Genomic DNA, 26,001 nt, shown 5'->3' on the forward strand with positions numbered 1-26,001 from the left:
CAAGAAATGCCAAAAAAAAAAAAAAGAAACATCTTCCTGAACAAAGGGCCCTGGAGGAGCGAGTCTGCTTCCTTCCACCTGTAGCCACAGTGCAGCTGGCAAACCTCAAGCCTCTGACTCAGGAGCCAGAGGGGCAAGATGGGCACTTGCCTTGAAGGCTGAAGGGAACAGCACCAAGCATCCCTACCCAGGGCTCGCTTGCTTTCTTCCCATGAGCTTCCTGCCCTTGTCCTGCAAACTTTGGTTCTCAGGAAAACCTCGAGAGCCCCAGGCTGGGCTCAGAGAAAGCCCCCCAGCGTGGTTCTGTCACCTCTCACTGCCAGGGGTGGTGGGGAAACACCCTTCTCACACAAGAAATGGAAGGGGAGGCCCAGGAATCCCTCCTGTTGCCAAATTCCCCTCTCGTGTGCAAACTGCTACCCTGCCTGCTCTCCCTGGCTCTTAACCTGATAGATAGGAGCTGGTCCTTCACTACCAAACAGTCCCCTTTCTGGAGCTTGTTGTTGGCCCCGAGGCTTTCCTTGCCCCCACAGTTCCCTCCAGGCTTGGTCCGCATCTTTCAATTCAGGAGCCCAGGGGAGTAGAAATGGTATACATGCTGCCTGGGAGGTAGAGAATGGAGGTGACTTTTTGTCCCTGCCACCCCTCATCATTTTTTTCTTCTCAGAAGCACCTGCCTCAAGCTCAGTTTCCCCAATGGCAGCTGGCAGGCAGCCAAGCAAGGCTGACGCTGGGGGCAGGAGGCAGGAAAGCCCCAGGCATGGGGACCACCAGTTTGAGCTTTCCTTCCTCCCTTGACATTCCTCTTTCCCCGGTGCCTGGGGAGGCAGGCCCATGGCACAAGACAGGGCGGTGGGGCGGGGAGGACAGGAAGAAGCGCCCACCAAGCAGGGCACAGGTTCTCCCTGGAGCAGAGCAGGGAACTCACCCCTGAGCCTGAGTCCATTCCCTGGGACAGGCCAAGGCTGGGGGGGGTGGGGAGAAGGGCCACACTAGCAGCCACATGGCATGGCGCGGGGGGTGGGAAAGGTTGATATGAACACAGCAGGAGGCAGGGGTACAGAGAGAGAGAAGTGGGAAGAAGCGAGAAAAAGCAGAGGACACCAGATGCACTGAAAGAGATGGAGCCTTACAGAGGCCTTGACTCCAGACTCGGCCATTGCCTGGGAGCTGGGGCAGTGAGGCAGTGCTCATGGCACGTCGGGACCAGTAGCAGACCTGTGGCTGGGGAAACAGGCTGGAGGGGACACCCCGGTGGAGGGCCGGAGGCAAGGCTGTTCAGACAAGACGGCGGAGCTGCTCTTGGTGCCAGGCAGGGGGAGAAGCAGCGGCTGAGATGCCACAGGCCACCCGAAGGAGAGGAGAAGCAGGGCGAGGCCCAGGCTCCCTGTATGCCCGCAGGCCTCCTGCGGGGAGAGGGGATTGTGCGGGTGCTCCACGTGGGACCCTCAGCACCAGCAGGTTTTCGAAGAGTTCACCGGACCCTCGGGTTTGCCCTCCTCCTCCTCCAGCTCCGCCAAGGCCAACTCATGGCTGGCGTGCGTCCGCAGACCTTCCAGCTCTTTCCTGTGGGCCTGCAGCACCAGCTCCGTCAGGCGCGTGAAGGACTGGGAAAGCAAGGAGCACAGTCAGTCTGCCTGTCCCCCTCCCTCTGCAGCCCTGAGGCTGCCGAGGGGCGGGGCTCAACTGCTCTTGGCTCCCGGTGCCTTCTCCTCCCTCCAGGCTGCAGGGCTGCAGAGCACTCACCTCTTTAATGTTGAGGTTGGTGCAGGCACTTGTTTCATAGAAGTCCATGCCATACTCTCTAGCCAGCTGCAAGAGAAGAACATTCCTGAAAGGGAGTCAGTCAGGGAAGGGAAGTGCCCACAGCACCTGGCCCATCCTCCCGTCACCACGCTCACGGCCATGCTGGGTTGTGACAATTTCTCAGAGTAGATAACTTCTCAGATGAGACTGGGAGCACCTTGTAAGACGCAGTCTAGCAGAAAGTTGGAGAAGATGCTCCATGAATGCACTGCCACCCCCACCTCCTACACACAGGCACACATCACACCACACACACACACACACACACACACGCGCGCATGCACGCACGCACACACACATCAGGAGAGAAACACCAAAATGTAGTGGCAAATTAGCGAAAAACATGGGGCTTTGGGGCCAGACAGACAGACCCAGACTTGAAAACCAGTGCTGCCACTTAAGAGCTGTATGGCCTTGGACCCTTAAATGGGGTCATAATATCCCAGAAGACTTGCTTAGTATATCCAGTACTCAACAAATACAAATGTGCTAGTAGGGATTGGCTTCTATTTTCAATTTTTTGTTGGTTTTTTTTTAGGGCTGCACCCGTGGCATATGGAAGTTCCCAGGCTAGGGGTTGAATCAGAGCCTTGTCTGTTACCTACACCACAGTTCACAGCAATGCCAGATCCTTAACCCACTGAGCGAGGCCAGGGATCAAACCTGCATCCTCATAGATGCTAATCAGGTTCATTACCGCTGAACTACAATGGGAACTCCATTATTTTCAAATTTTTCAATGATATCATGTATTATTTTTTATATACTTTATACTATTTTATGGGAGTTCCCGTCATGGCGCAGCAGAAATGAATCTGACTAGGAACCATGAGGTTGCAGGTTCGATCCCTGGCCTCACTCAGTGGGTTAAGGATCTGGCATTGCTGTAAGCTGCAGTGTAGATCGCAGATGCAACTCGGATCTGGTGTTGCTGTGGCTGTGGTGTAGGCTGGCAGGCAGCTGTAGCTCCGATTAGACCCCTAGCCTGGGAACCTCCAATGTGTCACGGGTGCAGCCCTAAAAAGCAAAAAAAAAAAAAAAAAAGTATTTCAAGTGCCAGTGGGATGCTATTGAGTGAAAAGGGAGAGAAAAGCTCTTGAGGCCCTCAGAGTAAGTGGGTGACTGGCCTCGCTGGTACCCATCTTTCTGTTCTCTGGGAGGAGGGCCTCCTGGGTGCTTGGATGTTCCCTCAGCACCATCCTCCCACCCTCTCTGACCCCATGGCTTCTCGGACTCTGGGCCCTTCATTCCCTCCTCATGTCCCCTCCTGCCTCTTTCCAGGTTTAAGGAGGACCAGGCGAAGGGGTGGGGGTGGGTTGCGTGGAGAGGGTGGGATGACTGCAGGGTGGAAGCTATGTCTAGATGCTGCAGAGCAGAAGGCAGCAACCTGAAGTCCTTCCTCCTCACTAGCCACGATGGGCTCTTAGGCAAAGGTCATCCTGCTTTGGGGGCCTTGGAGCTGGAAGAGGTCTTTGTTTCAGGATGGACCCCAAATTGCTGTCCTGGAGGACAGAAAACAAACTCTCAAGGCAACTCCTCCAGTGCCTTAGGCTGCTGGGGGAGGTGTGGGGGTGCCTGATGATGGTGACAGGATCCCGGGTCCTGGCGCTCAGGACTGGCCCTGGGAGGCAGCGGAAAACCCAAGGGAGGGGTTCAGCCAGCTCGCTCCACTTACCTGCTGCCCCTGCTCTCTTCCCACCTGGCGTTTCTGCTCCTCATCGGCCTTATTTCCTATAAGGATCTTCTGAACACCTTCTGGTGCATACTGGGGACAAAGGACAGGCAGAGCTGCCAGTGAGCACTGCCTCCCCTCCCATCTCCCCACCACACAGCCTCCACGCTGGCTCCAAAGTTCAGAGCCCTAGGGACAGAGCGGGCTGACTGGGTGCAGGTGCCCGGCTCCCCAAGTACCACGGCTGACCCCAGGGGTCCCAGAGGGCTGTCATGGGGACTCTTTAAGGTAGAAGGTACTGGTGCTTCCTGAGGTGGACAACTGCTATCTGAGCTGGAAAGGACACATGGCTGGCCCAAGGCTCCACAGCTGTTCCAGCTGAGCTAGGACTGGAACCCAAGTCTCAAAATTCCACCTGGTCCTGAGACCTTGGGAAGGAGGCTGTTCACAGGGGAGGCTCTTGTCCTAACTCGTTTCTGGGGACAACACAGCCCTGGAGGCCTGGCAGGGTGCCGAGCATGGAGGGCACGGCTGCTTGGGCTTCTTCCCCATGTCTTACTCACCCAGAGGTCTCCATTCCAGGGCTATGGAAGGCAAGGGTTCCTGAAAGCATTTGCTTGCCAACCCTGCAAACTGCAGCCCTTCCCACCTGGCCCTCTCTTTGCCTTTCCCTCTGAAGTGCCCTTCCCCACCCGCGCTGGTGAGGCAGCATCTCCTACCTCATCCACATCACTGACCCACTTCATGATGTGCTGGTAAGAGCGCTCACTGCTAATGTCGTAGACTAAAAATATTCCCTGAGAGAGAAGAGAGAGAGAAGGGGGAGGCAGATGCACACAGAGACAGCGCACAGTCATGGGGCCAGAGGCGGCTGTGGTACCTTACATGCTGGGTCCCCATCTCCCTTCTCCCTGCATAGCATCATGATGGCCCCTCAGCACCCAGAAGAGTCTCCTTCTCTCTCAGACCCCCAAACCCACTGCTCCCTAGGCTCATCACAGAACCCTCTGAGAAGGGGAAGGCACCCATACTTCGACTTGGGTCTTTGGCCTGGGGTTGAGGGTGGGGACCTGTCTGTAGTGAGTGCTCAAGAGAGTAACTGATAAGTGAATGATTGATGAATGACTGAAAGACCGCCCTGAGCACCACCCCACCTCCCCTCTCCCAGCCCCCACCAGAAGGCAATCTGAGGGCCCGATCTGGGGATCTCAAACACCCAGAGCCAGGAGTGTGGACGGTAGCATCCTACTTCTAAACCCTGAAGATGGTGGCTCACCTGGGCCCGTCGATAGTACTGCTTTGTGATGGTCTGATATCTCTCCTGCCCTGCTGTGTCCCTGCAATAGCAAGGCAGCCTTTCAGAAGGGAAGGGACCATGGAAGCAGGTGGGGACGGGATGAGCAGGGGCCGGGAGACCTCTGCCTTTATGGGAAAAACTGGAGAACTGCAAGGTGAAAAATCAGTGGAGCACTGGTGCCCAAGGGGATCCAAACATATCTGACTCTGCGGGAGAGAGTCCCGGTCACTGGTGCAGACAAGGCTGGTCAACTATACCTGCACCAGGAGCGACAACTGTAACTGGGCCTTGAACAAGAGTCTCTAGGATTTGGCCACTGTGGCCAGACTGGTGGGACCGCTCTACCTCCAGCCCTTCTGGGACCTCTGGCGGCAGCGCGGGTACCAGTCTAAAACCAGGAAGCTGTTCCAAATGCTGGAAAAGCAGTTTCCAGGAGCACCAGGCCAGAGAGCCATAGTGGCCCCCTGTGGCTACATATGGGAACTGCACTGTGCTGTATTGAGAAACACTGACCAGAATTCTCACCCTAAGGATGGGGTTAGCCCTCACTCCTTCCAATCTTAGGGCAGTGCAGCATAGCCCAAGGACAAAGCTTTATTCAAAGACAAAGCCACAGTGCGTGGTATGCCAATTCCTTCTAATTCCTGCTTTTTGATGACTTGTGATCAGTCCCATAACGTTTCTTGACAGATGAGAGACTAAGGCTCCCGGGAACAGGAGATGGGCTTTGAGACTTCTGCTTCTCGCCATCAAAGAAGTGACCAGTTACTCCAGATGAAGCCTTTGGATTTTACACATGGCAGCAGCAGCTAGGGAGCAGCCCAGGGTCCTCTCCTCCCACCCAACTCACCAGATCTGTATCCGCACTTTGATGCCATCTACCTCTATAGTCTTCATCTTAAAGTCAACACCTGAGGAAAGGAAGAGAGCCAGAAAGTCAGGAAGGGTACCTGCTGAGAACTGAAGTAGAGCCCATGGGCACTCATCTCATAGTAGCAAAGGGTCTCCTTTTGGTTTAATTTGGCAGAAAGATGGCTCTTTGAACCAAAAACTGACCCTCAGGGAAGACCCAGGGCTTTGAATGGGGCGTCCCTTCCCCCAAGCTGCAAGTTGTCAGGAGTAAAAGGGCCAGGGGCCATGCAGGCAGTGAATGTGGGGAATCCACTGCACCGCTGTCTCAGCCCCAAAACTCTTACTCTCTCACGTGTGAGGTCTTCCTATTTATACTTTTGTGGAGACCACATGTACTTATCCCTCCCGGAATTCGAATCCCTAGGAACAGCAATCCACCGCATTTGCCTGTGTTCCTTCTCTGCTTTATGAGCAACCAGGAGGGGTTACAGCATTTGTCAGGAATGTGGGGAAGGCCAGAGACCCTGGAGAGAGAGGACTTATTCCACCGTGTGGTGTGTAGAAAGCCCTCAGCACCTAGCCAGTGCCCACCAATGAGACAGTTTAGTGGCCTGCTGTTGACTAGGCCTGCTTACCGTAGGCAGCAATGTTGTTTACTAGGAGCCTGAGCTTTGAAGTCAGGCCTGCGCTTGAATCCTGACTCTGGCCACTTAAGCATAGCCACAACCTTGGGCACGCTGCTTCTCTGAGCCTCCACTTCCTCATCAGTAAAATGGGGACATTACCAATCATTTCAGAGTGACAAGTGAGAGACAGTGCCAGGCACCTGGTGGACATTTCATCGGTCACTGCTATCACTATACCGAGGGCAGCACTGGTCTGATGTGGGTGACTGCCAGCGACCACATGAAGAGTTCAGGGCGTGGTGTGTCACTGGGGGAGGGAGAGCAGAGACACAGGGTTCCCAGGCTCCTCTGCCCAGGGACTGGAGGAGCTAAGCTGCCACCAGACACAGGAAACATCAGGGATTTGGCAAACCAGGGCAGAAACGTATCTGGGAATTTTGCAGCAGCAAAAGTCAATACCACCACCAGTGCACAGGCTTGAATCTGAGTGACAGCAGAGATGAAGTGCCTCCCCCCGGCCCTAACTGTGCCCAGGTACTGTGCCCAGTGATCCAAGAGCTGTGTCTAGTAAGTTAATTAAGCTGCAATCCTCGGCTACTCCCTGGAGACAAGTCCAGGAATGGGCATCGTTAGTCAGTGTTCAGGTGAGGAACAGAGAGGAGGCAGAGTTCTGGACCATAGTTCCCAGGCCGCTCAGCACAGCCCCAAAGGTTCCAGAATCCCCGGCACCACTGTCATTCCAACTTGGCGTTAGTCCTTGGCCAACAGGAATACTCCTCCCCTTATACATCCTGCCCCCAGCTTTCTACAAGTACAGACAGATTAAATCCTGGCTCTTCCCTCTCACCATCATGACCAGTCATCATTTAATTAGGAGGGAGAAAAAGATTCAGACTGGACAATCTGAACTAAATCAAGTTGGTGGGGCATGAATCATTTTTCACCTGCCCAAGCTGACTCATATCGATTGAGCTGTACTTTTCCAAATGGGCAACATCTCGCAGCCATTTTTCTGAGGGTGCCGAGAAAGTGACAAAGAGGAGGGAGAAAAGAGAGGGGCCCTCGGCCTTGGTGGGGGGGGCAGTAGTGTGTTCACCCCCTCCCTAGACAAACTGTTGTCAAGAATTTGCTTTTCCCATGGAGTTCCTTTGGTGGCTCAGTGGTGAATGAATCCGACAAGGAACCATGAGGCTGTGGGCTCCATCCCTGGCATTGCTCAGTGGGTTAAGGATCCGGCATTGCCGTGAGCTGTGGTGTGAGTCAAAGACGCAGCTCGGATCCAGCGTTGCTGTGGCTCTGGTGTAGGCCGGCAGCTACAGCTCCGATTAGACCCCTAGCCTAGGAACCTCCTTATGCCATGGGTGTGGCCCTAGAAAAAAAAGACCAAAAAAAAAAAAAAAAGAATTTGCTTTTTCCCCAACACCTAGCATCAAAGGGAATCAAGAAAACTTTGTTCTTTCCAGCAATTCTCTTCATTTTATAATAAACCCAGCTCATCCTCATACCGCGCAGCAAGCCCAGTCAAGGACAGTGAGTGCCTTGTGCAAAGTGGCCCCAAGGGTGAGGGGCTGGTGAGGGAGAGGGATCTATTTCCTTTATTCCACAAACTTCTATGGGAACTTACTTTTTTTCTGCCCTGCTAGGTGCAGGTAGTGGCCAAAAAGACAGAAAGTCCCTGCCTTTAGATTGCTTACTGGAAAGGAAACAAAGGCCCAGGGAGGTAAGATAAATAGCCCTGGGTGGCACAGCAAGAAGCAGACGTCTGTTCCAGGGCAGAGCCAACCCACAGTGCTTAGTTTGCCGATTCTTGGGGCGTGAGACGAGAGCTGTGTGTTACCCGACCAGAGAGGCCTTAGCTGTGCTTTTCTATTTCTGGAGAAGGGCTCAGCGGGGAAGGGGGTCCCCAGCCCCTGAGAATGAAGGCAGGTCTGAGGACATGCAGGGCTGACAAGAGGACAGGGAGCCACCCTGGGGGTGAGTGCTGGGCTTGGGTTCCCTCTCCCCTCACTTCTTAGCTGTATGGCCAGGGACCAAGGCTGGGGAATTCTAGGGGCTCACAGCACCTCCCACACTCCACCAGGTCTTGCAATTTAAGCTCTCTTGACCACTGGTAGAATTTGTTGTGACATCTCTGAGAGGTAAAACATCTCTGCATGAAGGCAGAAACAGAGGTATTCGATGCCTGCAGAGGGATTTTCCTTTCCCACCCACTCCCCTCCTTTTTAAATGGAAAGATTAGGAGTTCCTGCTGTGGCTCAACAGGTTAAGAACCCAACTAGCATTGAAGGGGACGCAGGTTCAACCCCTGGCCTTGCTCAGTGGGTTAAGGATCCGGTGTTGCCATGAGCTACGCTGTAGGTCACAGATGCGGCTCCGATCGGGCGTTGCTGTGGCTGTGGCGTAGGCCGGCAGCTGTAGCTCTGATTCAACCCCTAGCCTGGGAACCTCCATATGCCGCAGGTGAGGCCCTAAAAAGACAAAAAAAAAAGGGGGGGTGGATTAAAAAATAAATTGAGAGATTAATAGCCAAGGATCTTCCAGTGGAAACTCTTCTCTACGCTGCTCCCCCACACCCTGCACTTCCACTGTGTCCACCTACCACAGGGCCTGGCCCGCTGTGATCCACGCCCACCACCCATGGCCCCTTCCCTGACCCCACGTGGCTGTTGGTTTTCCCCACAGCCGAGCACTGCAGGGCCAGGGCAGAACACTGGCCTTGTTTAGTCACCTACGGACTCACGCTGTCTCACCTCAGCAGGCCCCCGCAGCTGCCGGAAGCTGTTACACGAGGTGTGCTCACCCCCACATTGCTCACAGCCACTGTCCTCCCTGTTGAGGGGCTGTCCCAGTGCACCCCCTCCCCACTGCTGACAGCCTCCAAGAGGACACCTTGTCCACTGTCTCATGGGCAAAGCGACAGCTACCCGATGAAGTCTTCCTTCAAAACCCCTCATTTCTCAGAATGTCCTGTCATCTCCTCCTTCCCTGGGGAAGAGCCCTCTATCCTTTCCAGGTCTCACCGCTCAGCCGTCAGCAGCCCCCTCTGGGTGCACATCCTAGCCATTTCGTCCTTCTCTGTTGCATCTTCAGACTCTCCAGGGAGGAGAAGTTCTTCATCTACCTCCATCTCATTCTGGCTCCTCCAAGGCGGCACTTCTCAAACTTTACAGTGGGGACTGAGTTAAAATGCAGATTCTGACTCTGTAGGTTTGAGATGCCGCCCAAGATGCTGTACAAGCTCTGGGTGAGGCTAAGATTACTGGTCCACCAATCGCACTTTTGACAGCAGGCTTCTAAGGACAGTGGTCCTCAAAGTGTAGCCCAAGACCTGCAGCACCAGCATCAGCCAGGGCTTGTTAGAAATGCTTGGGCCCTACCTAAGATCTACAGAATCTAAAACTCGGGGTGGGGGTAGGAGGTGGCTAGGAATCTGTGTTTTAACAAGCTCTCCTGTTAAACATGCTAGCAATTTGAAAACGACATCTAGACTAAGGCTTTGCACATGGAGTGTTAAGTGAGGCCACTTAGTTCTTTGATTCTCAAGGTATGCTTTGCAGATGCTCTGCTTTAGAATCACATGGGATGATTTTTTTTTTTTAATGATACTACTTTGAATCAGAATTTGTGAGTAAGGCCCTGAAACCTGTATTCTTCACAGGACCATGGGTGATTTTTAGAAAGAAGAATGCTGGAGGGTTCTCATTTAGTGGAAGAGCTATCCACTGGCATTGGAGTCAGAAAGATCTGGGTCTGAATCCTAATTCTGGCACTTGCTGTGTGGCTTTGGGGAACTCTCACCTTCTCTGAGCCTCAGTTGGCTTGTCTGTAAAATGAGAATTCCATTGGCCTCCTAAGGGGTGATATGGGATATGAATTAGACAATGTGTGCGCAGCTCCTGGCACACTTGGTAGAAGATCGTTCTCTCACTCCTACCTTCCCTGTGCTAAATAAAGACCTCCTGGGAGGAGGCAGGAAAGCCAACCCAGAGCACCCTTGATGGAGGAAGGACTGCATGGTCTAGCCCCTTGCTGCTCCACTACCCATGCTTGTCCAGAGACCAGCAGCATCAACATCAGGGAGCCTGTTAGACATGCAAATGCTCCAGGCCCACCCAGACCTACTACATGGTAGGCGCACTAATGTTTGAGAACCACATTCTAAGCCCATCTCCAGGCAGAACCACACCCAAGGCTCACGATAATTCTAAGTGTGATCGCACACCCCCTCCCTAGGGAATCCAGAGCCCTCGGTTCTCATGCCAGCCCTACAAAGGAGGTGGCATGGGGATCACTGTCATGAGGCACAGAGACCAAGGCACTCACTCCCGTTCCCAGAAGTGCAAACCAGTCACTTAAAACCTACCCAGAAAAAAAAAGAAAAGAAAAGGAGTTCCCTTCATGGGCGCAGCGGTTAACAGACCAGGATCCATGAGGACTTGGGTTCGATCCCTGGCCTCATTCAGTGGATGAAGGATCTGGTGTTGCTGTGAGCTGTGATGTAGGTCGAAGATGCAGCTCAGATCCCACGTTGCTGTGGCTGTGGTGTAGGCTGGCAGCTGTAGCTCCAATTCAACCCCTAGCCTAGGAATTTCCATATGCCTCGGGTGCAGCCCTAAAAAGCAAAAAACAAAAACAAAAAACCTACCCAGGCTGCCTCACTCAACCAGTGGCTTCCCAACCTGCTGAGGCTGTGGCGTCTCACTGCCTTTCCTGTCCCGCCCCGCCCTTCCCCACACCTGATCTGGTATTACGAGGTGTCTAGAAGGGAGGCAGTGGGCACACGTGGAACAAGCCTATTCCCCAAGCCATGATCCTATCTTCCCTGATCTCATCCCCCCCCCACCCCCATGGGAGATGGGTCGCTTCTGCAGCTAACATTTAGTTAAGCTCTGTGTTTGGTCCTATTTTCAGTGAACCCCTTGCTCCTTGAGAGTTCGTGATTCCACTAAACCCAGATGCATCACCCTGGCCAGCGCCACCTCAGTGTCCCTTCCAGAGGGCTGACTTCCTTTCCCAGGCACAGGGTACACTCAGGTGTGAGGACACAATCCACCCCCTCCACACTACTCTGGCCAAGGTTCTTAGAGGCCCTGGAGCCCCAGGATGAGAAAATCAGGAAGTCGAGACCCTCTCCCAACCAGGCGCCCAGAGGATGATGAGCAGCTGGTCGTTTCTTCCTGGCACTTCAGCTAAGTCAGTCGTGGTGTTTGCCACACCCAGTATCCCCTTCTGGCTGGAACTCAGGGAGGCAGGGCTGGGTGCAGCATGTTCTTTGTGGAGAAGCAGCTCCCCCCTGGACCAGGGTGGACATCTGACTCGAAGGAGGCCCATCCACGGGCTTACTGGTGACTGGCCACCAGGGGCAGGGGAGCTAGCTTAGCTGACCAGAGTGGCTCTTTCCAGACGGTGCACAGGGGACCGACCAGCTGGTACTAAAAGGAGCAGGAAGCAGACAGATGTGCAGGGGGGGCGCTGGGGGGCCTGGGTCCCAGCACAGCCACTGGTCCACACCAGACCCCAGGTTTCAGTCCACGGGTAACCTCATAGCACAGCCCTCTTTTCTTTTTCTTTTTTTTTTTTTTTTGTCTTTTTGCCATTTCTTGTGCCGCTTCCTGCGGCATATGGGGGTTCCCAGGCTAGGGGTCTAATCAGAGCTGTAGCTGCCGTCCTACACCAGAGCCACAGCAACATGGGATCAGGGCAGGGCAGATGGCGCTGTCACTCCCTCGTCTCACCACAAAGATGAGCTTACTGCCAGTCCCAGTCTAGCAGTGGAGGGCCTGTGACGAGCATGGAAAGAAGGGGACAGGGCAGATCCAGGGGAAGGAGCACCCCTTCCCATCACTGTCTGCCTCTAAAGAAAGCCCTGGAATACAAGGCAGAGTGCGGCTCCAGAAACAGAGCGGCAAGCTCATTAACAACACAACTGTGAGGTCAGAGTCTGGTTCCAATCCTGCCTTTGCCACTAATGACCTGTCTGGTCTTAGAAAAGCTCTTTAACCTCTCTTTGCCTCAGTTTCCTCACCTGTAAAATGGGGATGGCAATCTCTGATGTCAGAGAATTTGTGTGAGGATTCTGAGATAAGGTACAAAACCCAAAACACAGAGCCAGGCACACAGAGCTTAACTAAATGTTAGCTGCAGAAGCGACCCATCTCCCATGGGGGTGGTGGGGGGATGAGATCAGGGAAGATAGGATCATGGCTTGGGGAATAGGAAGAGTTCTAGAAAGTAGGAGGGGCCTCATGTTGGAAGAGGTAGGAGTGGTGCAGAGAGGGGAGACGGCCACGCTAAGCTGGATTGTTTCAGGAAAAAGAGAAAACAGGAGTTCCCACCATGGCTCAGCAGTAGCCAACCCGACTAGTATATGAGGATGTAGGTTCGATCCCTGGCCTTGCTCAGTGGGTTAAGGATCCAGTGATGCCGTGAGCTGTGGTGTAGGTCACAAATGCAGGTTGGATCTGGTGTTGCTGTCACTGTGGCGTAGGCCGGCAGCTGCAGCTCTGATTTGACCCCTAACCTGGGAATTTCCATGCTATGGATGTGCCCCTAAAAAGACAAAAAAAAAAAAGAGAGAGAGAGAGAGAGAAAATGCCACCCACTGTGGGAGTGGCTCCCAGAGTCTAAATTCCAGCAGAGGCAAGGTGTGCCAACTGGCAGGCCAGTGCCTCACGGGTTAAAGTCAGGTGCCAGCTTGCCTGCCCGCCAAATGCTTCAAGTGGAAACAGAGCTCCTCCGGGTGCCAAGTGTTATCACCATGATCAACCACAGCCCAGAGGCCCCGTGGCGTGACCTGAGCCTTTTCACTAGCAATGAGATGCCACCATAGGAACAACCTAATACACCTGAAACCCAAGGCGGACACCCAATCCCTGGAGCCGTGCTGGCTCCAGTTACCAAGCCCAAGTCCCAGGAAGCCCACCCCTCCCACCCCCCGCAGGAAACTAGCATGTGCGGGACTCAGGAGCTCAGGTGGGCCTGTGGTGGGAGGTCACCCCAAGCGACCCCAAAACAAAATTTAGCTTTAGACCCTGCTGGGAGGTGGCCACCTGGGCACCGGAGTAATCCCCTCCCCTCAGCAAGGGGGGAGACCGGTAACACCATTTCCCCAAGCTGAGGGACAAGTGAGGGGAAGAACTGGGAGCGGAAGAAGACAGAGAGAGAGCTAAGAGTCAAAGCTCAGAGAAGATTCCAGACAGAGGCTCCTCGCACACAAGTGTCCCTTGCACCAGTTAGGCAAGGGGGGGTTGCCAGCATCTTTGCCCCAAACCTGCCACTTGCTGCCTCCCCCTTCGCCTTCTGTCTGGGGACTCAGCTTCACTGTCTGCTGGGCTGCATGCCACCGCTTTCCTCTTACCAGCTGCAGAATGACTGTCTCTCCTGCCAGCCTCATTCTGGGGAAAAGATACCCCCAAGCTCTCTGAACAAATGCAGCAGGCAGCACTCTCACTAGCCTGCTCTGGGAGTGGTGGGTGGCAGAGCCTGTGGCAGACAGAATCCTGTTCCTTTAACTCCAAGGCCATGATTTAACCTCTAGGCACTGGGGCCAGAGGCTCTCATTTGGAAGCCCATCTAAGAAACACTGGCGGAGTTCCCACTGTGGCACAGTGGAAACGAATCCAACTAGGAACCATGAGGTTTTGGGTTCGATCCCTGGCCTCGCTCAGTGGGTTAAGGATCCGGCATTGCCGTAAGCTGTGGTGTAGGTTGCAGACACAGCTCGGATCTGGTGTGGCTGTGGCTGTGGTGCAGGCTGGCAGCCGTAGCTCTGATTCAACCCCTAGCCTGGGAATCTCCATACACCACAGGTACGGCCCTAAAAAAGCAAAATAAATAAATAATTAAATCAGAAAAACTGGCAATTTCAGAATAATACTCTATACCTCCTTTCTTGGGTAAAACACAAACAGATGTGTGTGCACACACATGCGCACACCCGCGTACACGAACACCCTCAATGTGGAAGGACGGTGGTGTAAAGGGATCAGGACAACTCTGGAGGTTATCCCATCAGATCTCGAAGGGCCACTCCTTGGAGACCCAGAACCCAGGGTCTGGAATCATGCTGAAGGGCTTCTAGTCAAACGTGGACTCCTGCGCCGCTGGAAGGACTGCGTGCCCCAGTGCCTGAGCCCTTGGAGCTTCTACTCCAGAGTCTTCAGCAGCCTGGCTGAGCTGATGGGCATCATCTGACACCAGCAGTCACCCTGGGCGACAGGCAATACTGACCTCAATCTAAGACACTGACCTCTCCTCTCCGCCTTCACCAAAGTGGACGCCACTCACACAGGGGTCAAGGGAGCCACTTTCTGGGTCCCTGCTAGATCTAAGCTTCTCCTAGGATATGTGTCTGAGCAAACGAGCTAAAAGCTACTGGAAACTTGCAGAACTTTCCTCTTCTTCTCACAGTCCCAAATACACAAGTACATAGCTTCTCATTGTCTGAGAGTCGAAAGAAACCAATACTACTTGCAACTTCCCTCAGGGAAGAGCAAAAGTCTCTTAAGAAATGCTTACATGCGTCCACCCATTCATTCATTCATTCAAACAAGCTGTTACTGAATGCCTACCAAGTGCCAGGAACTAAGTTGTGTACTAAAGACACAACCGTGAATAATACAGACCCTAGTCTTCAGAGAGCTGCTGTTCAAGTGGGGAAGACAGATAATAAGTAAATAACAATTTCAGAGAGTGATAAGGGTTGAAGCAAAAGCAGAATTACAGAGTAGAGAGTAAAGACATCTGGGTGCATGCTGCTCTAGACTGGCTGGTCAAGAGAAGACTTTTTTTGGTGGTGGTGGTGTTGTCTTTTTGCCTTTTCTAGGGCCGCTCCTGCAGCATATGGAGATTCCCAGGCTAAGGGTCTAACAGGAGCTGTAGCCGCCAGCCTACGCCAGAGCCACAGCAACATGGGATCTGAGCTGCGTCTGCGACCTACACCACAGCTCACGGCAATGCCGGATCCTTAACCCAGGAGCAAGGCCAGGGATGGAACCTGCAACCTCATGGTTCCTAGTCAGATTCGTTAACCACCGAGCCACGATGGGAACTCCCAAGAAAACTTTTTAAAGGAGGTGACATTCAGTTTCCCTAGTGGCCTAGAGATTAAGGATCTGGCACTGTTACTGCTAGGGCATGGGGTTTGATCCCTGGCCTGAGAACTTCCATTTGCCATGGGTGTGGCCAGTAAATAAATTAATAAATCCAGGGGGTGACATTTGAGCTGAGGATTGAATGACAAGAAGGTAGCAACAGGAAGAAGAGCTGGAGGATCGGGGCCCCAGGCAGGGGAAGCAGCAAATACCCCTCAGGCAGGAACACATTTCATTCAATCCCCAGGCCCTCAGAAGAGAAGAAAAAGGAGGGGCCACATTCTTCTTTCCTCTGTTATAAAGAGAACTCGGCAAGGCCCTGCCCTTCTCTGGGCTCTCAACACGCATGTGTGTGTGCACACATGGACACATAGGTGGACACTTGGCGGCTCTAACTGAAGAATGTACCAGGAAACTTCTCAAACACTGGGCCAACTTGGAGCCTCGCTGTCCCCTGCTTTATGATGAGCTCTTTACACCAAGTGGCTCACTTTGTGTGTAATGCACACCACTCCTGTGCAGAGTAGGTGCTCAGGAAACATCGGTGCCCTTGCCCTGCCCGCTGTTGCATGCACAGACCCCGATAGGGCCTCCGTGCCATGTGCCATGGGTTTCAGCTAGCCCCGTCCTGCTTCCCCTCTGGTAGACCCCTGACCTGGGCCTTGCTCCCTCAGTGGGCTGCTGAGTGGTCAGTGGGCACCGCTGAGGCAGCCAAAACCTGCCAGGCTTCTGACTACTCGTTCCTCCACCCTCTGCTCAGCCTCTTCCTGGCAGGGCCATGCTGGCTGGGAGGAGAAGGCTCTGGGAGGAAGAGACTGGGGTCCAGAGCCTCAGTGGCAAACATCTTAGAGGAGACAAGGCCTCTAGATGTGTCTGCCCTCACACAGCACCTACAAAGCAAACTGCCACCACGAGCTGGGCCAGTCAGGCTGAAGAGTAGCAGCCCCAAGTGGTGACGTTGTTTTCCACACACACCCCCCTCCCTCGTCCCCTGAGAACCCTCCTTAGTCTTCCAGGCCACACTCAAATGTCACTTCTTCTGTGAAGCCTTCACCAACCAACGCAGGAGGAATTTATCACTCCTCTGTGATTCCAAAGCATTTTGACATCACTTTTGCATAATGTTCTGGTTGTCTGTCTGGATGCCTGACTCCTCAACAGCGCTGTGAGCTCCCAGAGGGCAAAACAGCATCTTATCCATTTGATATTCTCATTGCCTGGCTGAAGGTAGCTTATATTGTTCACCAAAATCGAATAAATGAAAGAAAAACATAAATGAGTGAATGAATGAAGTCAGTACATTCCAGGAGAAAAGATCAGTGGAGAGAAAACTCTAATCAAGGAAGAGCCATCGGGAACGAGCCACGTTTTAAAGCCAACTGTTGGCTCTCGCTGTAGATCATGGGGCCCTAGTCTCAGAGTTCTCCAAAAATGCCATCAAAATAGTAACACGAGGACCACACTCAGATCTCATTCTCAAAAGTGCCCCTGCCAGACTCCTCAATCACAGCCCTGACTGTCCCTCACAGCATGTCAAGGAAGCAGACTCAGCCACAGCAATAGCACACAGTCCCCCGGGGCCCAGAGCCCTCAGATGGAGTGGGAGAGGCACACGTCCTCTCCCCTATGGCTCACAGGAGAGGGGTCCTGCTTGGCAGCCTTTGGAAGGGCCTTCGGGGTGAGCAAGGGCATGCCCAGCGTAGCTTAGGGAAACTGGAAGAGAGGAGATGGTTCAACTTGGGGTTACCCTGCATGTGAGCCATGAGTCTCCTCCCCTCAAGACTAATGGGGAGTTCCCGTTGTGGCTCAGTGGTAACGCATCTGACTACTATCCATGAGGATGCGGGTCCGATCCCTGGCCTTACTCAGTGGGTTAAGGACCCGGCATTGCCGTGAGCTGTGGTGTAGGTCACAGATGGAGCTTGGATCTCTCGTGTTGCTGTGGCTGTGGTGTAGGCCGACAGCTATAGCTCCGATTCCACCTCTCTAGCCTGGGAACTTCCATATGCCTCTGGGGAGGCCCTAAAAAGGAAAAAAAAAAAAAAATGGACTAATGATTAGCTCTTTCCTCCTCAGTGGGAGGAATTAAGTCTCCAGGAAGCTCTGTGGTCGCCTTGACAAAGCACATTGCTCAGGGCAAAAGGGCCAAGGAGAGGTCAGAGGCCTGGCAGAAAATTGGCAGTTTTACAGGGAAACAGGAGCAGATATTAGATTACAGAAGAAGGCACTCTGAGAAGAGCTGGCAACCAAGGTAGGAGGGTAATGGCCAAATATTGACTTCCATGTTACAATCACCAAGCTGTCTGGGGAGCAGGGAGAAGAAGAAACAGGGCTTTTGGAGCCGTGGGTGAATCTGCAGAGCTGTGCAGGGGGCACAGGTGCATAGTGCAGCCAAAATGAGGGTTTCCCAGCCATTCTCGGGGATCACGTCCTTGGGGGGAAGGGGGGGTGTGCATCAGGGGCCGGAGCCAGAGGTGGGAGCCTTGGGCCAGAGCTGCCTCCATCCTCCCAGGTCACCTCTCTCCCTGCTCCTCTGCCCTGGCACATCCTCCCCAACTCACTCTTCCTTCTCAGCCCCCGGCACTGCCAGGATAGGGGAACTGGTACCGAAAACGCAATGAGACTGAGAGCCTACTTATGTGCTCCCTGGAAAGGGGAGCCGGGGCCCTGGTGCCCATGATGTTCATTATGGACCACGAGCTCCTCACACAGCGCCTGGCTCAGGGTGGGCGGGCAGGTGTCCCGCAGCCAGTGCCTGGTGGCTGAATGCTGGAGGGAGGAGTAAGATAAGCGCATAGCTAGCGACTATTTGTTCCTCTTTGACGTTCTTATGAGCTAAGGATAATCATGATAATACAATGAGAGCAGCTGCCGTTTTTTTGAGGGCTCTGCCAAGTGCTTTGTATGTATGAGCCTCTGTAATCTACACGGTGACCGTGAAAGAAGACTGTTGCTATCTTCAATTTACAGATGTGGAAATTAAGTGCAGAGAAGTTAAATGAGCACAAGGCCATGGCAAACCTAAGCCATGTGGTCTGTGCTCTTTCGATTCTACTCAGCTCTTCACCTCCCCTTCCTTTCTGCAGGGCCTGGGGAACAGGCTGCCTGAGGGCTGGGGGGAGAGCTAAAGTGTCCCAACATGATGGGGTGCAGAGACCCACCTGGCCCTCCCAGTGTAGACAGCAGATATACATAGCACCTTATGGTCTGGAGGCCGCAGACCTAAGGCCCAAGCATTGGCTCCGATGTCTGTCGGGCCACTTGACTGCAGGCTTGGATCTCTCCCCAGCCCTCTCCCCCACCTGCAGTTACCCATAAGCCCTTGTGCCAGGTAGAAATTCCTGAGAAAGACTATACTGCAGCAGCAAACCCAGCCTGAGGAACTAGCCCTCAAGCCACTGCTGTTCAACCAGTCAAACCAGAAAATCACAGGTTGAAGCCTCCTAGAAACCCAAAAGGTTGCCTTTAAAACAAAAAGGTCCTGGAGTTCTTGTTGTGGCTCAGTGGTAATAACCTGACTAGTATCCATGAGGATGCGGGTTCTATCCCTGGCTTCCTCGATCAGTGTGTTAAGCATCCAGTGTTGCCGTGAACGTAGTGTGGGTTGCACATGCCACTCGGATCTGGCATGGCTGTGGCTGTGGTGTAGGCTGGCAGCTGTAGCTCCGATTCAACCCCTAGCCTGGGAACTTCCATATGCTACAGGTACAGCCCTAAAACAAAACAAAATAAAACAAACAAAAAGTTCCTGAGACAAGGTGAGAGATCTACACAGGGAAAACCAAAGATTGAAGGAGAAAACCAACTCACAGCTGGCACGAGAGGCTGACCTGTGGCCACCATGCAGAAAGGAAACCAAAGGTCCCTGGACCATGTAGATGCCCTAGGGTGAGACATCGTCTCCCCGCTGCACAGGCAGCACAGGCTACTCGAGGCCCTCTCAGAAGCTGCCCGGTTGATCTGTTTGAACTATTCCCTGCTTCTGGAGGGAAAGGAGAACAGGTGATGTGTGGAGTTTGGGGGGGAGAGGGGTGGAAGAGACAGAAGGGAAGCTGAGAGGGCCCAGATATGTCCACTGGTCTTCTCCACCTCAAGGCTTAACCCCCCTCTCCCGGCCAGTATCCTAAGTGCCAGCTTCACCCGTCATCCCCCTGCTCAGAAACCCTTGATACCATTGCAAATGCTCGAGTTCCACCTCAGCCAGGGCCTCAGTGCCCTCTGCCCTCATTAGCTCAGGAGTTTAACATTTATGGAGAGCCGGCCTGGCCCTGTAGTAGGACTATGAAACAAAGAGCTTCCCCTCCTCCCCGAGCCTTCCTGCGGCTTCCAGTCCTCGAGGCCCCTCTCCTTCGACCTTCTCCATCTAGCAAAAAAGACTCAGGCTCACCCTCAAGGCACTTAAAGTATAGTTTAGGCGACAGAGAGATAAACAGACGAATGTTCTCACTCTTCTCCTAAAACTCCCTTCTGTTCCAGCCAGGCTGCTCAGAGTTCCCTGAACACCCACTGAAATCCCACCTCTGTCGTCTCTGCTCCTGCTGCTCCATCTGCTGCTTCCCCTACAGGAACTGAGAGGCAGCCCACACGGCAAGGCCTCACTTCAGCCTCCCCTCCTCCACAGCCTTCCTGCTGCTTCCTGTCCTCGAGGCCCCTCTCCTTCGACCTTCTCCATCTAGCAAAGGCTTAGCAGCCTCACCATTCAGGAGCTGCCTCAGGCAAGTCTTAAGTCATTATTTAGCTGCTGATACCAAGTGTGATACCTTCATTACTAGTAATGATAAGGATTATCATTGATCCCCTACATTTGAAAAGGGCTTCAAATGCTCGCAGATAGATTCTCTCATCATGGCCAAGGCTCTTTTTGGCCTATCTGTATTGCTTTCCCAACTAGATCCCAGGCTTCTGTGGGTAGGAAAAGGTGGATTGTAATCTGTCTCTAACATGCCTGCCACAGTACCTTATAGTGAAGGCTTCATTTTGGTTTAACAGGTGAGAAGAGAGCAGAGCGCATTATGGCCCTGACTGCCCATCTCTGAATGGGCCTCCTTCCAGGTCAACAACACAGCTACATGGGAAAGACAGGCCGGTGGCCACCTGCCCACCTGCTGGGAGGCCTCCTCCCCACCCCCTGCAGGCCATTCCCTGAAATGTCACATGGTCGTACAGTAAGTGGCCTAAACAATGAATCACAAATCGACAGGATCCAAGAATCTGAACACTGCCTTGGCAGTGACTGGTAAATTGCCCTGTTTTCCCGATTCACAGAAGCAGCTCCAGGAAAGGCGCCGAGATCAATGTCCAGGATGGTAAAAGAATGCTTCTTAGACAAGGAGCAGCTTGGGAGAGGTGACCACAGGTTTTATTCGTCTGGGAACCTTCAGGTCACAGTGCCGAGCCCAGTTACAGGACACACACATTTTTGGGGGAAGGGAGAAATGGAGAAATTAATGACTGCGACTTGGTAGTACCCATTTTCTTGGCTCCTTGATTTGTCTCCTGGCTGCCCCTTCCGTCTGCATGGGAAACTGTCTGTATCATGCAAGGGAAAGCTTTTCTTGACTACCCAACTCTTTTCCTAAGTCTTAGTTAAAGCTGAAAAACATGTCCAAGACAAGGCAGAATCACAAGTACCACAGTAAGCTTTAAACAAGAAAGCATTTAAGAAACCCAGTGGGGCAGATTTCAAAAGGGTTGATGTGGAGTAAGGCAGGCTTCTTTCTCTTCCATGAACTCCTGACTCCTAAACAGTCCTCTGCATCCTGAGGAAAGGTGGACCCAGCCATCAATGCAGAGAAAGTGCTCACCAGCTGCCCTCTAACCCCAAGCCATGTGATCACAAGGCAGACTACGACCTGGCCTCACATCCGATCTGGTTCCTCAGCCACTCCCAGGCATCTCCTCTGCCCTTGGCCTCAGACCCTTCCCATCTGTCTGAGATGTCTCTCTTTTAAACAGCAGCCCAGCCCAAGCTCCTGGACCTCCTAGGAGCTAGTCTTACAGCTCCCCGAAGATGAATGCATCCATCTCCTGACCCTGAATCCCTTGAAGAGAGTGAAGCAAAGAGAGAACAAGACCCTGGGAGCTCAATGATGATGACAGCAGTAATAACAGCCAGCCTATTCCAGCTTCACGGTGTGTTGGACCAAGTGCTTTTACAATTATCTCACTCAGTCCTTAACAACACCAGGGGAGGTAAGAACTGTTATTCCCATTCTGTAGATGAGTAACTAAAGCTCGGAAGTTTAAGTGATACTCAAGGTCACGCTGCCCCAAAGTGACGTTTCCAGGTCTGCCTGAAAACAAAGACTGCCTCTTAACCATGAGGCTCTGTTCCTCTTGGCTCTACCGGCTGCCTCTTCTCTCTTGCCACAGAGTGTGGGGAGGGGTGGGAGGCGGAAGTCTCAAGTGGAAGCCGAGTATAGGGCCGGCCCTTCTTGACAGGAGAGGGGATCTGGGCAGTGCTGAAGCCACTCCACGGCATCAATCAGGAACCTGTCAAATATGGGTGGAAAGCCTTGGTCTCAGACCTCTCAAGGAGGAGTCTGCTCAAGGCCCTAGAGGGAAAGACTCTTCTCAGAGGGGAGGCCACCCACTCCATCCCAGAACCAGTGGCCCCATAACAGTCCTGTCCTGGATGTTCCAGGCCTCTTCCCTTTAAGCACAGGCTCCAGTGTTGCCAGGTCAGAGAGGTGTCTTCTAAGGTGAGTCCTGCCTGCCTTCTGATCCCCTTGCCTGGCAAGTAATCCTCCTGGTCGTCATCCTCCTCAGCCTCCTTCAAAACAAATGCATCAGCTGACTGCTTTACTGGAGCTGGCTAGGAAGTGCCCCCTCCGCTGCACACTGGCTCTCACCGTTTCTGTGCCCTCCTCCAGGTGTCCCACCTTGTGGCTTACCTTCTTGGTCCCTCCCTTCCTCCTCTCTTCCCCCTCCTGGCTCCACATGGGGTCATCCCTTAAGTGACTCAGTGACTAGGCTCCCCCCATCCTGATACCCTCTCCCTGAGCACAAGCTCTCGCTCCCCTCCCCCCTTTGCACCCGGGGGTGTGGGGATGTCATGTCGCTGGTTATGATTCTCACTGCCCCAGCCTGGGGTAGGCAGGCCAACAATATCCCTGTTCTCTCGGCTTCTATGGGGAGGCTCCCCAGCGCGAGGCCCGAGCGCCTAACCTAGTCACGGACAGCAGCAGGGAGCCGGTCACCTCCAGGAACACAGGCTTAAGTCCCCAGCCGCGGTCCCTCACCCGGGGATTTATCCCCTCGCCCACCCTCGCCTCCGGCGCCACCGCCTCTAGCCGGAGGGGCGGACCATCGCTCCCGGGCAGGGGAAGGGGCAGGAGCCGCCCGGACAGGAGGCGGCGACGGGAGGGTGGGGCGCCCCGGGCCACCGCCCCTTACCGATGGTGGAGATGTGCGAAGAGTGGAACTCGTTGTCGGTGAAGCGGCAAAGCAAGCAGGTCTTGCCCACCCCGGAGTCCCCGATCAGCAGCAGCCGGAACAGCACATCGTACTGCTTCGCCATGGCTGGGCCGGAGGCGGCCGGGGGCTGCGGGGCTGCGGGTCCGCGGGCGGGCGGGCGGCGGGCTCAGCCCCGCTCCGCCGAGGCCATCGCGGCGCGTGCCCGTCCGGGAACGGCGCCGGCGGCGAGAAGGAAGCCGGGCCGGCCCGCGCCGCCTTGCCGCCGCTTGCTCTGTGCCTGGAAGCGTGGAGCGGCGGGAGCGCGGTGGGAGGAGAGAGCTGGGCCCCCGCCCGCCCCTTCCCCTGCGCCGCCGCCGCCGCCCGGAGAGGGGGCGGGGAGCGCGCGCCGGGAGGCGACCCCTCGGCAGGGGCGGGGGCGACTCGCGCGCGCTCCCCGCCCGGCGTGCACGGCCCAAGCTGGGGCCTGACCCCCCGCCCACCCGCTCTGAGCCTGGACCTGGGACCTAGGAAGGAGAGGTCAGGGTTGGGCAATGTTTTTGTTTTCCTGCAGACCTTTTGAATGGGGGCGGGGGGGAGGGGAGCGGGGACGAGCTCCCACCCAGCCCACCTCTACCAAACGCAGCTTTCAGATCTCCTTACTTCTCCCCAAATCCCATCCCAACCTGGCCCTGCTAACTCCGCGCCAGAGGAGCATGCCGCCCCTGCGGAAGCCCGCTGGGGGCGGAGGGCAGTGCCTGGCCCTCACCTGGGCTCACCCCTGTTTGCATGGCCTTGATCTGGGTCTGGATTCAAACAGCCATCTACTCTTGGAGCCTCGGTCTCCAGGAAGCCTCCAGAGTATTGCTAGAAATCTCCCTCTCTGCCATTTGGCTTCTCCATAACCTTGTGTGACTGCGGCCTCCCTCCAATCGCCTCTCCTCTGTCCCAGCTTTTCTTTAAACAGGGGAAATGTCTGCTGACCTCCTTCACCTGGCTGGAAAGATAGATGATCATAAAAGCATTTATAAATGCACAATCCTTTCAAAGTACTGTGCAGGCAAGACTCTGTTTGGGGTCTAAGCTGCTTAGGGTCGGTGTTCAGGAAACCAACACATTACTTCACAGCCCACTAGGCACTGGTGCTCACCAGTGGCACCAAGGAATGAATGGGCCTCTTTCAAGACCTAATTTACTACCCCTCAATGTGTTAGCACCAGACAGAGGCAAGTAAATGCTCTCTGGAGTCTAGAAAATTGCCTATTCCTGAGAATGAGCATTAAGGGAGATCAAGCCTAGCCCATTAGATCTTTAAAAAGTGATGGAAAAGTGCGTATGTTTGATTGTTTTCAGGCTGTGTATTGGATAGAGAATGTATTTTTCAGTAGCAGGTCAGGGAAAGCAGAAAGTCCATTTACTTGGCTTAAAGAGCTATATTTCTGGCACAGTGTATAAATTTATAATAAAGAGGGGGGAAAAAAAATCCTGAACCTGACAGTTACTTTGATGGCCTTAAAAGCTAAGAAAACCAATCCCGTGGATACCATTAGGATTTCCAGGTGTGTTTCTCTTCATGGGATTTACACTAGGTTTCAGGTGTGTGCGGTGGGCTCCAGAGTTGGGCCAACTTGAGGTCGGTCCCATTTCTTCCATTCACCTGCTGTGCAATTGAGCATATTACCGAACCCCAGTACTCAGTAAATACTGAGGGACAGAAATCACCCTGCAGTGGTTTCCCTATGCATATGTGGGTGGTAAGTGTATCCCACGAATGGTCAGGGATGTTTTCAAGGAACTCCTGCTGCCCTTCTGTGACTTTCATCTGCAACACCTCACATGCTCGGAGTGCAGGTTCAGCCAAGCCTGACCCCCTTGGGGCACTGCAGCTGCCTTCCCATTGATCAGCGCTGTAATGGTCAATACCCTCCACAGGCCCCCTAATTGGGACCATTAGTGGCTCTTCACTTACTTGTGTCAGGGGGAACAGAAAAGAAGATGCCACCTGAAGTAAGTCCCTAGTCCAAGAAGAAACTTCACTTTGAAGGAAATGGCTTTCCTTAGATAAGACAGGAAAGGGAGCAAGGTTTCCTGAACAAATCCAGGGAAACCAATGTTCAGACTTATTAAAAATGGAAGAGATTTCATCATATGAGGCTGACCTCAAATTCAGTAGCTTGCATTGCTTTTTAAAAAAAGAAAGAAGATGGAGTTCCCATCGTGGCTCAGTGGTTAACGAATCAATCCGACTAGGAACCATGAGGTTGCAGGTTCCATCCCTGGCCTTGCTAAGTGGGTTAAGGATCTGGCATTGCCGTGAACTGTGGTGTAGGTTGCAGACATGGCTCGGATCCCGTGTTGCTGTGGCTGTGGTGTAGGCCGGTGGCTACAGCTCGGATTGGACCCCTAGCCTGGGAATCTCCATATGCCGCGGGAGCAGCCCCAGAAAAGGCAAAGAGACAAAAAATAAATAAAAATTAAAAATAAAATAAAAATAAAAAAAAGAAAGAAGAAAACCCAGAATAGTCTAGAAGCCCAAGCTTCTAGTTTTTTTTGTCCTGACTCAGCTACTTTCAGAGCAATCATAGAGATGTTCTCTTTCCTCTGTGTGTGTGTTTGCACATGTGCACACATGTACACACTCTGAGATGGAGCTGAGATTTTAGGACAGTGTTAGCAAAAGAACCCCATATACTAGAGGAGACCACAAACTTTGCTTCAACCACGTTCTTTGCAAAGAAAATACTTAATTCCATCACTTTACCGTGGTCACTCAGTGAGACATTTTGGCATTCTCCACAGTGGGGGTCGACTTGAACTGGGGCAGACTTTGGTAGAGCTTCGAGATATTCAAGGAATGGTTGCTGGATGTCTCTCCCACAAGAAACCTCTGAGAATCAGTATCTTAAGTATGTTCTATAGATTCTTTGACCAGGAAGACAAGTGCCTGCACTACTCCCCGCCACCCCCAGCCCAGCCACACTGAGCATGCTCCCTATTTAAAAGCCAGCAAGGCACCACTGTGGATCTGCTATAACAACAGAGGAATTAACTGGAGAGATGCGCCAATAGGCAACCCACTGACAGGACTCAATACAGCTGGACCATGGGACTTCTCGTTAGCAAAACTTTATGCTTCCTATATACTCTCACTCAGTTTCCAACTCTGGGTGACTGTTTTTTTTTGTTTGTTTTGTTTTTTTTGTTTTTTGTCTTTTTGCCTTTTCTAGGGCTGCTCCTGCATATGGAGGTTCCCAGGCTAGGGGT

The 26,001-nt window shown here is 53.4% G+C and overlaps 1 protein-coding gene and 1 long non-coding RNA gene across 6 annotated transcripts in view; one reads left to right on the forward strand and one right to left on the reverse strand.

Annotated features, from left to right (window-relative positions):
* Positions 1–23,128, reverse strand: RAB15 (RAB15, member RAS oncogene family). 3 transcript variants are annotated; one of them, XM_047794513.1, is made up of 7 exons: positions 22,741–23,125; positions 5,626–5,686; positions 4,755–4,815; positions 4,198–4,275; positions 3,482–3,571; positions 1,747–1,812; positions 1–1,607 (listed from the first exon to the last, which is right to left on the reverse strand). In XM_047794513.1, exons 1-7 carry the CDS (start codon positions 22,862–22,864, stop codon positions 1,449–1,451), a joined length of 639 nt encoding a protein of 212 aa, XP_047650469.1. In that variant the 5' UTR covers positions 22,865–23,125; the 3' UTR covers positions 1–1,448. The 3 variants fall into 3 exon arrangements, with proteins under 3 accessions (XP_047650469.1, XP_047650471.1, XP_047650470.1); XM_047794515.1 differs by lacking the exon at positions 22,741–23,125 and adding an exon at positions 21,692–21,740; XM_047794514.1 differs by lacking the exon at positions 4,198–4,275 and having other exon boundaries at positions 22,741–23,128.
* Positions 20,313–26,001, forward strand: part of LOC125134934 (uncharacterized) — a 12,603-nt gene continuing 6,914 nt past the window's right edge. For 2 of the 3 annotated variants that reach the window (XR_007136871.1, XR_007136872.1), the window contains exon 1: positions 20,314–21,537. This is a non-coding gene — a long non-coding RNA (uncharacterized LOC125134934). Of the gene's footprint in view, positions 21,538–26,001 lie in introns of all 3 variants that reach the window. The other variant, XR_007136873.1, reaches the window with a different exon arrangement.

Source organism: Phacochoerus africanus, chromosome 9 (assembly GCF_016906955.1).
Source record: "Phacochoerus africanus isolate WHEZ1 chromosome 9, ROS_Pafr_v1, whole genome shotgun sequence".
Classification (NCBI taxonomy): domain Eukaryota; kingdom Metazoa; phylum Chordata; class Mammalia; order Artiodactyla; family Suidae; genus Phacochoerus; species Phacochoerus africanus.

Excerpts from the sequence above, each read along its gene's own strand:
- RAB15 (XM_047794513.1), bottom strand. The coding sequence starts at position 22,864 with ATGGCGAAGCAGTACGATGTGCTGTTCCGGCTGCTGCTGATCGGGGAC. Across the intron at positions 1,813-3,481 it reads GAAGAGAGCAGGGGCAGCAG|CTGGCTAGAGAGTATGGCAT; the intron begins GTAAGTGGAGCG and ends CTTCTCTTGCAG. Across the intron at positions 1,608-1,746 it reads CCAACCTCAACATTAAAGAG|TCCTTCACGCGCCTGACGGA; the intron begins GTGAGTGCTCTG and ends TTGCTTTCCCAG.